General features: G+C 41.2%; 1 protein-coding gene across 1 annotated transcript in view; it reads right to left on the bottom strand.

Moving 5' to 3' along the window:
* NIN (ninein) overlaps window positions 1-12472 on the bottom strand; it is a 93257-nt gene that overhangs the window by 59852 nt on the left and 20933 nt on the right. Inside the window, 1 exon segment of the mRNA XM_039865146.1 lies at window positions 1993-2162. Coding sequence (XP_039721080.1) covers window positions 1993-2162 — 170 coding nt within the window.

Below are 12472 nucleotides of genomic sequence, written 5' to 3'. Positions count from 1 at the left end.
TCAAAAGGTCTACCTGAGAGGTTCTGGAGGAGTTAAGGAAGCTCAAGTACATTGGGGTTGAAACGATTCTCTCAATGTACCCTTTTACTCAGATACAAGCTGCAAGATTTTGCCCACTCAGGCCTCAACTCTTATCTTTAGACATGAAACCAAAGTCTCACTTTTTAACAGTAAACCTCACTGGTTGTCAGATAAAACAAGGATATAAGAAATATGCTGCCAGCAACAAAATCAGCTCTGCCCAAGTATCCCCAGATGGCAACTACAAACTACCTTAGCAAAAAAATAAGTAATCATTTAATTTCTTAGCACCAAATAATAATGCCTTGGGTAGTAAAAATAGTTGGAGAAGGGAGATACCAGACTTAAAAGTGTTCTCCAAATAACAAAAGCTCGCCTCTGAAAGTGTTGAGACATGTTTTCATCATTTTATTCATAGAGAAGCATCTTGGATACATTCCACAGAGTTACAAGTCAAGGCTACAAAACAGACTTTACGTAATAAAATGACAGCCTTTCTGAGAGCAAGATAAATACGAATACTGCAATAACCAAAATATGCAAATTAGTTCTCTAACGGGCCCAGGAAAGAGTCTGAAACCAAGTGAACTAAGACAGGAAGTAGCCTCTGCCTCAGGCCGATTGGCCCCCAGTGATGTGATGTTCTAGGCAGCAATTCCCTTCTTGCTTCTCATGGCCTTCTCTCTTTTCAGCTGTTACTTCTCTCCCACACTACTCTTGCACCATTTTCGTGGTTTCTCTCTCTGTTCTCCAGCTGTTTTTCTTCCTCTCTTCTGGCTCACATTTCTGACACTGCTCTGTCACTTCTGGGGTGAGGCCAGGCACTGCTCTTATTTAAAAAATGGTACAAACTCCTGACTGGCAGATCAGTTACATGTCTTCTAAACTGCAGTACTTATGGCAGGTTTCACTTCTGTTCCGTCCTTGGGCTCTTTCTAGTTACCTTTGAGTTTGTCAGTATCCTGGAAAGTTGAGAATGCTAGATGTCTGATTTCTGGGGGAATTACTGAAGCAAACTTTCTGTAGATTTTAGTATGCTGAACATGGACGTTAGATGGCAATGCACACGCACACATGCGTGCACACACACACGTATACATGCACACCTCCAATCAATCTACAATCTACAGACAACATTAAGAAAGTTGAGGCATTCTCTCTTTTCCAGTTTATATTAGTATCTGAAATATTTGCATCCCTAGTCTGAGCTGGGATGTGCAAGACATATTTAGAGCTTGCTCAGCATGGCATTTTCCATCATGTTCTATAAATGGCATGTTAGTAAATGAGCCGTAAAGAAAGAATAAAGAAAATGTTACTGCTTCTCCTTTATTGGTATATAATGGCAATGTGTAAAATGAAAAGCAGGGAGATGAGGGAGGCAGGCAAATCTCTGATTGCTGGAGAGCCAGATGTGCCTGGGTGTCATGGAACCAGAAAGAAGAACTGTGGCAACTGCTGAGTTGCTGCGACGAGAATCAAGTTTTAAAGCTGCTTTACTCCACCACAGAAGATAAGATGCCGGTTCTTAAAATGCCTAAACACACTGCTTTCACTTCCTACCTGTCACGGATGCTGTTTTTATAGTTGGGGGAGTGGGGCGGGTGGTTTTTCACACAATTAAAAATGACAGGGCCATGGAGGATAGATCTACTTCTAAGAAGAGCTATAAGTGGCAGACCCCAGATTATCTGAAAAAAAATGAATCCAAAAATGTATAAACATAAAGCATGCCCAGAAATGTGAGCTCTCTCAAAGTTGAAACAGAGATGAAAACATTCAAACAATAGAAAAACTAGCCATATGTATCCAAAAAACAAACAAACAAACAAAAAAACCCAAGAAATAAGATTAGCAAGTAGTTGGCAACTTAGAAAAGCCATAAACTCCCTCAGTTCTCCCGTCTCTACACCACAGTGATGTGGGTATCTATGATGCGGTCCAGATGGATATGCCTGTCTGAGTCCTTACCTCATTGTGGTCACCAGTTGGGATGTGTGAAGGCCGTGCTTCTTCATCTAGTGGCTCGATCACTGTCACCTCTGCAAACTCCTCCACGGATTCTTGAAACTCAGGTAAGGACCTTCGTCCATAACGCTTCCCACCTCTAACATATTTGGGCTGAGCTTCGAGTGAGCAGTCTGCGCAAAGAGACAAGAGTTGAGGCCACATTACATGACGATCTCAGCCCCTGGCTGACACTCGCAGCCGTCAGACACAGCCTCTTATACCAGCCCCAAAATAAACCGTCACCATTTGCCAGTTGTGGTGGACGTGGGCGTATGTGAGCCACCAGGTCAGATGCAGAGCACAGCTTCTAATCCTGAATGATTTACAACACTCCGAGTGTATCTCTATACATGAGGGGAGAGAGTCAATGCCATCAGGGAGGGATTTGACTTAAAAGCACAGAATTAAGAACAGGACAAAGCAAGGGGTCTTATTTATTCTTCTGTTTTTCAAGCTAGTGTGTTGCAGAGAAAGGGAAAGGATGCCATCATATAACAAAGAGACACACTGGAGGAAGTCTTAGAAAATCATGATAAAACAAACACCGTATCAGCACTGTAAAGTTAGTGTTCACACCAATTAGTTGGAAACACACCCCTCGTACCTCAGTGACTCCTTTGTTAACCATCCCACTTTCTGATCTATCAGATAAACAGGATGACAGAACAAAGAAACTGACACCGTGGATCCTAATCGATTTAACGACAGCTCATCGCTTATATGCGACCTGGCATCAGGAGCTCATTATAAAATTAAAAGCTGTGGAATAAAATAGCCAATGCAAAACTGCATTAAGAAAAATGGTATGTTATGTTTTTTTCTACTTCATGAGCTTCAGTGCTGTACAAAATAAAAAGAATTGTGCATACGGAGAGTCATCCCTTAACCTTAAAGGACTTCAGCATTCTGACATAACATGTCGCAGGGTCGACGCTGACCACCTCCACCACCACCATTGTTTCCACCACCACTCCCACCACCATCACCACTACCACTAACCCGTCTACAACGGATAGCTTTAAAGCAATAAAATAAATACTTCACTCTATGCAAATGTCATCATGGATACAGATTTTTTTTGTTAGCACCTTGCACAGAATTAGGAGAATAAAATATTCTATTAACAGGCAAAAGGCCAGCAACACTTTGATTCTTATCATCCACACAGACACAATGTCTCTCTGGAGAACATAATATGTGTGCTGTTTGAACACAATCCTAACAAGATACGTCTGAACTTAGACACATAGATTTTTAGGTGAGGTAGGCACACATACCAACAAAATGAGGGTGGTTGATTAGATAAGAACTAAAAGGACAAAATCCTTGCTTTATCATCACTGAAACCATGTTACTTTGTAGTTTTCCTGGGATGACAGTGACATACTTTGCCTCTCCTCGTCCCATTGCCCTTCCTCTGGTATAAGCTCAGATTTCACAGATGTGGTCAGAAGCATCCTGAAAATGCTCAGCAAAGCTCAGAGTGAAGTATTTATGCTTGCTCTATAATTTCTAGCGATATTTATAACCAGCTTTTTAAAAGTCCCAGCCAAATCATTGTATTAGGTCGAGCGATTCTCTTACAGGAAGTATTTAAGCATACAAAATTTATAGTGAAAATTACATGCATATTTGAAGGTACCTTTTATCAGAAGAGAGTGTGTCAGCTTGTGAGTATTCAGGAGTGGCCCAGACACCCGAGCTACTTGTTGGCAGCTGACACCCACAGATGCTAGTCAGATAAGAGGCAATGCAGAACCATCCTTAATTTATGACATATTCTTACATTTTACCAGCAGACAACAAGATACACCATTAATGATGATGGGGGCTTGGAAAAGACTAAAAGGAAAATTTACAACATCAGAAAACAGAACATGGGATTTTCCCAGTATGAGAACACAGTCGTGGTCTGGAGAGGGAAGTGGCAGAGGAGGTCTTGATGCACGTTGCGCTTTTTCAGAGGAAAAGAAGTAGTGGAACAGAGCAACCACCTTAAAAATTTCACTGTGGTTTAATCCAAAACCCACCTGTGGATGAAATGGTTCCCTAGCTATTTATCACTAAATACCCCATGCCGTGTAGGGAATAGTGGTGGATTTGAAACAGCTCTTTTTCTAAGCAATGGAAGGTAATAGACTGTGAACCATCAGGGACCCTGCGGGGTTCCTGTTGATTTATTTACTTGCTTATTTTTGCATTGCCAAGAACTTAGAAATTTTTGAATTACTTTTTATTATAACTAATTTTGAACATACTTTTAAGTGAACACCTTTCACAGAATGTACATATATCGCAAATTAAATTTCTAGAGAAATTTATTAAACTGTATCATCTTTTTTGGAATAAAGATATTAGCACACACAAAGGGCAAATGGATATTCAGGTTTCCTCATATTCAATTTCCCAAATCGTCCATGTGACCAGTGAAGAATTAGACTAATCACACCAATTAAAAACAGTTACTTCTTTGACTTACACACTCACATGTCCCTCTCCTATTTGGAACATCAGCATCATTGTAATTACATAACAAGGAAAAAAAAAAGACAGCAAAAGTAAAGAGGTCCAGAGAGAACAAACATAGTCAACAGCCATTGCTATGTTTAGTATCTGAAAACTGCGATTCTCCTTGTCATTCTCAACCAGGCCTTTAGAAGTCCACAGCAGCAGTCCACTAAGCAGGAGGCCTCAGTGGGAATTTTAAGACTCTTACACATCCAAATGAAAGAATGCCAGACCCCTTCCCTTACCATGCTGAACGAACACTTGCAAAACCGCAGCCGAGGCAGTTTACTTTACGAGAGCATCCAGATGTAAGTTACGTATTTCAGGGTTTCATACTGGAACAATCTCATCTGTGCCAGATAATACGGAGTCATTCGATTAAGAAATAAAATAACTTACATCATATAGCTTTCTATAACGTAAGTCACTGCTCTAATCATGAGTTCCAAGGAGAGATGTGAAATGCCAGAGAAACAAACAAAATATGAAGGACTGCTCTGCTTTTAGTGTTTTATTTCCTTGAACATATATTTATGATTCTGCCTGGGTTGTCGAGCTTCTGGGTTATTTTATCTTCTTTTCCATTTTCTGTTTCTCCTATCTGTCATCACTACATAAAAATAAAAATGGGCTTTGAAGGAAATCAGACAAGACTCCCGCTTAGAGAAGTCTTGGACCCCATTTCTGGAGAGCTTATTATGGCGTACACCAATCATACCAAGGTGGTTTAGAAGCAGCTCTGCCTGATCTAGTTTGGATGATCTATGCTTTAGTCCATAAACCAAAAGCTTGGTTTGATTCAATTTTCTAAAGACTGCTAGAGTAATACAGAAGCAAATAACAGTCTCTATAGAGCCAATAGTCAAAAAAAAAAAAAAAAGAAAAATCTAATCAAAGTTCAAAGGACAAAAACAAAACAAAACAAAACAAATTTCCTTTCAGCCTTAGAAATTAAACAAAATCTGGATGCTCAGATACCATATTCTTTATTCCGTATCTTATCTGTCCCAAGAAGAGGAACTCCAGACCTATAACAATGCTCACCTTCCAGAATCAGGACAAACCAACATGCATAGGTAAGAATCATGACCGGAAGGCCTTACAGTTACAATGAAAGGAAAACTGAAATGCAGTGTCAGTGAGAATGACCACTAAGGGGAAAAGCCGGCTGCAGACAAGGAAAACAATGGACCCGCACCTTCCCCATCCCTCTCCCAACTCCCTTCATTCCCCGACTCTAACTGGGCATAAGTAAGTCTCTCCTAGGACTGTTGGCAGCCACCAGTGTGATGCAGATTGCCACTTGGAACATTGAGCTCTCCTGATGGCCACAGACAAAGCAATGAGGACCCAAGAGGAAGCTGAAATAGTTACCTGAACACCTAAATACTATTTATTCAATCAATGCTGTCTTTGCAAAAATACAAGCTTAGACCAGGAGGGAAGTAGTATCTACAGCTTTTATGTGGGAAGTTAAAGGAGAGTTTCAAATGTGCACTCCAGTATTAGGCCGATTCACTTAACTCACATATAATGAACACCTGTCATTATGCTATACCTGCTAAGGAATAACGAATATTTTATCATTTTTTGAATCAAATTTCCCAGTTCCTAAAAATGACCTGAGGATATTTCCATGATGAAGAAGAAAGCCCTGCCTTTATGGTTCTGATATCCTTATTCTGGAATTGCTCATGCAAAGCCTTGTTTCCTGCTTCCCTTCCTACTCCATTTAGTCAGCCCTGGAAAATTCCCTGGACAGCATCCCCTTCCAAAGGACCTCAGCACAGGGGTACCGCCAATCTGAGGCTCTCCAAACTACAGTTCTGCTGAGCTCACAAGATTCCCAAAATCCATCTGAAAATAAGACAGAGTCAAAAATGAAACACGTGCAAATCTCATGACAAGAACCTCATTAACTTCCCTAGGGAAAGGCAGCCAGGCAGCAAGCAAGCACCACCAGCTCACCGCTTATCCCCACGTCCCTGCCTACTGTGACGGTGCCCTTACACAGGGTTACACGGCAAGAGCACAAACTCGCCTGATTCTCCAGAAGAGAAAAGAGAGAGAAAGAATCAAAGGGGAGATCAAGACTGAGAGGGAGGGAGAGGCTGGGGGGAGGGGAGAGACACCAAGAGAGAGAAGGAGGGTGGGGAATAGAAGATGGGCACAGACCCAGAGGTCTGTGGAGCGGGGCCAGGAGGAACAGATTTGGTGAGGGGACCAAGAGGTAAGGAAGAGTGTGAGGTGGGAGCAAGGAGGAGAGGAGTGTAAAGGTGAGTTGGAGTGGTGGAAAGAAGAAAGGGGTGAGGAGAGGGATGTCCCAAGGAGGGGAGGAGAGAAGAGAGGCCAAGAGAGAATGAACAACATAAAAAAGACCTCAGGAAAGCCTTCCAATGTGATCGGCCATTCCTCTGCCCCCAGTATGCTCCCTGCCTCTGCGGGAGGTGTCAGCAGGCATGGTCATCACCCCACACTCGCATGCACACAGCCCTTCCAAGGCAGCTGCTTCTGGGGTGAAGTCACATTGCTCCCAACTACTCCTCTCTCCTGATGCCCATGTTCAATTGGAGCTTTAAGGTCCTCTCTGGATGCAATGACAGAATTTTAGTTGTCTCTACTTCGGCTCCTACCAGTCTGAATGATGCATCTTGATGAAACACAGTGGCTTCTGAACACAAAGGTACTGGGGGTGGCTCAGAATAGCCTAACGTGGGAGGGAGTTTTCAGGGGAAGGTTAGCACCCTAAGGAAGGCAACACTCAGAGCTGATTGGTCTGACTCCAGTCTGTCTAAGCCCTAAGGCAGCTGAAGATCAGTCAAAAGGAAAAACTGTTTGAGTTGATAATAACACGATTGCTTCTCTAGCCTGCTCCTGGGAGGAGCCAGCGCACCAGGGAGAGGCACCCACATGGGGCCCCAGCAGAACGAAGCCAGAGAGTCTCACAGCACTCAAACCCACAGCAAATTTCTTCAACTTCATTCTTAGTGGTGGGTAAGGTGAGTGGCAAACACACACACACAATGACGTTATCCAGTCTCTCATCTGGATAAGAAACTAGAGCCGCCTCCATCTCATTCTTGCCCTCATTCCCTTTTCCTTGTTATCTCCTTTCCCTTCAGCAACAGGCTGAAGTAAGAGGGACATATCAATTCTCTAACACTCCCTGTGGAAAATGATCAACTTCACAGCCTGTTTGGAAATCTTCTCATACATTGCAGTTGAAATAAACGTACAACATCAGAACCCACGAGTGAACTGTTTCATTATCAAAATTCTCACTAGTCTTATTTAATTTTAAATAACATGAGTATTTTTTCTGCACATAATACATTTTTAAAGACTGCCTTTTCATCCTTAGTAAAATCCTCATAAGTATTCTTCTATAGCACAGTTTAATAGCTGCTTAACCTTTGATTTCAGATACATCATGATTTGCCTAACCAATACATTGCCAAATACTTATGCTTGATATATTTTATTTATTTGTTTGTTTGTTTGTTTGTTTAATGGTGAGGCAACCCTTGGTTGACCTCACAGATTGCAAGGACTTTGTCAGCTTACAATCCCTTATTTTTTTATTTTTCACACCTGCAGCACATGGTCTGCCTAGGTGGTCTCCCATCCAAGTACTAACCAGGCCCGACCCTGCTTAGCTTCCGAGATCTATTTTCATATTTTAAATGACTATTCTTATACACACATCTTCGTGCACATCCATAATTATTTCTATAGCATAAAATCTGAGTGGCATTGATTACTCAAAGGCATTTTTATAGTTTTTGGTGACTATTGTTTTTATGTCATTCCAGAAAGGTCTTATCATGTTACTTAACCACCAGTGGGTATGAGTGTTTTCAATTCCCTTTGAATTCCTGCACTGACTCCTCACACCCTCTTTTGTTGGTAGTGGTGATAGTGGTAGTAGTTTTACTTTGCTTTTAGAGAGAAAAGTTCTGCTCCTCACTGTCAACATCTCATAGATACCAAGGGATTAGGAGACTAAGTTCTTATCTTACTAAACCAAAGACAGAACAATGGAACACGCCCGTTGGGCCATCTGTGTATAATAACTCCTAAAAACAGGAGTGCCTGGCCTAAGACCTCTGAAGATGCAAACACCCGTCTTCAATTACTGCAATTCAGGATTTAGCCCAATGCCTGGCCATAGAAACCGCTTCAATGCACATCTCTTGAATGAATGAAAAGGTAGTTACCTGTTTATTATATTTATAGCTGCCTCAAAATATAAAAAAAATAATTGAAATTAGGGTGCTTCCGGGGTGGCTCCATAGTGTAGTGGTTAGCACGTCTGCTTTACATGCAGAAAGTCCTGGGTTCACGCCCCAGGTGGAGCCACGGACCATACCCTGGGTGTGCCAGGCCCCGGGTGCGCCAGGCCCTGGGAGCACACTGCCAGTGTGTGGGAGGAATACCCTGCCTTCAGAGATACAGTTTAAGGAGAAACAGCAATATCCATAGGTCAGGGGTGGAAGCCGGGAGGGGGAATTAAAGAGAGGAGAAAAAATTAGGGTGGTTCCTGGAGTTAGGAATGCTTATTACAAAAAAGAAAAACCTCTAATTATCTGCACCAAAAACCATGCCTAGTCTTATTTTTCTAATGATTTGGCTTTTGCAAACCTGAGTCTTCCCTCACCAGATTAACAAAGGAAAGATAGTCCACATTAACTATATCAGGAAAAGAAAGGGCTACCTGCATTATGCTAGCATTGACTATAGAACAGAAATCTAATGCCAGATTCATCAAACGAGGACAAAATCTCTGGAGAGCAGATCCAAACGGCATGTGGATGCCACGTAGCTTAGAGCATGTGCCAGCATTTCCATTACAAAAATCCTATCATCCAAGGCTGTAGCAAATTGAATAAATGACTAATAATTAAGTTGTCCCTCATTTATTCCAGGAAAACAATTTAAAAATTAAATTGTACATGTAGATATGAAGGAGTTATGCCACTGGCAATATTAATCAGGTTGGAATTTACAAAGGATTTCTCTACAACCCAAATCCATTTTTCGGACCTTACATGAATTTCAGGGTTTCTCATTGTATTGTTATTATTGTTATTTTTGCTTTTTAAAGAAAACACTCACCTAAGATTTAGAATCATAAATATCAGAGATAAAAAGATGCTGAAAACAATCTAGTCCATACTCTCTAATTTTAAAAATAAAGAAACTTTACCTCAGAGAAATTATAAATGGTAGAACCTAAGACTATGGAAATGAGTTAATTTGATCTCCTCTCAAATCCTATTATAGCTTTGTCTTTGTATTTTTTATATATAACTGCCTTTTATTAGGGGACTATGAGAGTATGTCATATATACTGTGCATGTGTCTCTAGGAAGCAAAACTTTAGTGTCAATTTATGTTAGGTAAGATTTTACAGAAAAGCCAAGTTTTTTCATAAAATTAGATAATGTCATTTAGATATTAGGAGACATCACAATGAAATCTTGGAGCTGAACGGATTTTAAGTATTTTCCAGTACAACCACTTTTACATATGAGGTGATCAAAGACCACAGAGGTTATGACATATACAGCCCCCCAATTAGAAGGGCAGAGACAGATTTCCTAACTCCTGGCTCAAGGCTCTTTTTACCATAACAAGTGGCTTTTCTATATTATGGTCTGGTACAGCACCTGGTATTTTAAATGTATAAAAATCTTAGATGTTATAAAACATCAGTTCATGACCCATTCAGTTTCTAAGGCTATGCCCTATGGCCCACCTATGTTTTCAGTCACCTTCCATAATTTATAGGTAATCTTCTCTCTCAAAGTCTAGTAGGTCCACTGATTTCAAAAGGCAAGACAAATACCACAGCCCTGGCCCCTTACGGTAGAAGATGAATTAAGTGTTAAACAGCCAAATAATGCTGAAGACACAGGCCTGTTACTAATGATCACATGAAACTTGTTCTTATTCACTCCTTCCTGCTGCCTCTAGCCACTTGTCGGCATCTTTCTGGCCAGGCTGCACTGACTGAGGACTGGGTTGCCCCTAGCTCATCCATCTGAAGGCTAACAATCTTATACTACAGCCTCCTTGCATCACATCCCTTGGTGATACAGCATCTGCATCCTCCTCTGCCACTATCCATGAGACTTCAAGTAAGCTATGTCCCTCTTCAGGCCTCAGTTTGCTCATGGATAAAATGGCAGAGTTCTCTCCAGCCTGGCAATGATATGGTCTATGACTTAAGGGATAGTCATTTTCATAAAGGGGAAGGAGAGAATAAACTCAGGTGGCCTCTTGATATACTACATTTGAATCCTGACCCTTCTTTCTCTGTCTCTTGCCAGCCAAGCCAGTCAGCCTGTGCAAGTGGAGTCACATTTTAGAGTGGGTGGGGAATATCCGAGTAGAAAGAACTGCATGATCCCCAGATATAACTGAAAGGGCCAGACAGAGATGGGAAAAAGACAGAAAAAGCAGAGAAGGTCGGGAACAAAGAAGGGAATGTGGGAGGAAAGGCTGACTCACTGCCTCCTATTAGATAAAACACTTAAGGCACAGGCTCAATCCTAGATTTTATCCTGCCAGACCAAACATCAGAGACGTGACATAAATGCAGGATGAAATGCTACGATAAGTATGTTGCTGCTTCACTACACAGATTTAGGGCAGCTCTATAACAAAGGTTTGCTCCAGCCTATCCAAAGGATGAAGCACACGGCAAAACTATAAAAATCCCTTCTGTGCGTTGTCCCAGAAGACTTGTCCAAATTATGGTTTGGGTCTGCACAGCAGCGAGGGACACACATAACTCTGAAACCACCATCTGGAGCCAGATTCATAAACGTTAATTCCTAGCTGTTACCAAGCTCAGTCAGCCATTGTCTATGTCCTCGTGCCATTATTTAAGTCTCAATGTTGTACAACTCTAGGGTACACCCTTCACATTTGTGGTCACCATAAATCTGTATGTTATGACAATTTTCTGGCAGGTGACAGTACAGGTTTTGAAGAAAAGGCAGCAAAAGGATTATGTAGACTAGAGGAAGGACCGCCCCTTCCAAACCCACATAAAAGCACATTATCGGCCTACAGAAGACCATGGAACTTATGCTTATATTTCCTATGTTCATGTTAACTAAATGTGGTGATGTCACCATAGCTCTATTCAGGGTCCCTAGATTTTGCACTATTGTTATCAAGATGACAGACAACCTTAAATAAGGAAAAACATCAGTAAAATGTGAGACCCCATAAGAACAAAAGTCTGTGTTCCAGCAGTGGTCACTTACAGAAATTCTAATGTTAGTCTAGAAAATCTTGAGACGTCAATAACCTCCCTCCCAGGCTCATGTTGGCTTCCAAGAGCTCTAGCAAGACTCAGAGTTGACAATAATCTTCCTAGGGGTGGCCACCATAGGCAAAAAGAGGGAGACCCAATCCAGAATCCAAACAGTGCTAAACACAGGATTCAGACATATGCCACAAATCTGGAGCATTTCAGAAGGTGCAATGAAGAACTGGATCACCTGTGAGTATAAGAAATGAGTTTCCATCTGTGCATCATCTAAATAGGTCACATTGAATGACTCCTTGTAGTGATAAAATATTAATGATTTCTCCTCAGTCTCAAAAACTGGACTATATTTTTGATCTTTTTCTTCTAAAGACAGGTAATAATTTACAAAGAGTAAAATTCTAAAGACAGGTAATAATTTACAAAGAGTAAAATTGTGCCTTTCAGCGCACAATTTTATGGGTTGAAAAAACTCATAAAATATTGAACTACCACCACACTCAAGATTTTAAATAGTTTCATCACCCCCAAAATTCCCTTGTGCCCCTTTATAGTCGATCCCTAGCCTTACCCTGACAACTACTGATCTGATAAATGCAATACAAATCTAAAAGTGTCTAGATGTCCCCTTAAATATTTACCATATTTCAT

Source organism: Pteropus medius, unplaced genomic scaffold (genome assembly GCF_902729225.1).
Source record: "Pteropus medius unplaced genomic scaffold, Ma_sr-lr_union100, whole genome shotgun sequence".
NCBI classification, from domain to species: Eukaryota; Metazoa; Chordata; class Mammalia; order Chiroptera; family Pteropodidae; genus Pteropus; species Pteropus medius.
This window is presented reverse-complemented; position numbering and strand designations above follow the sequence as displayed.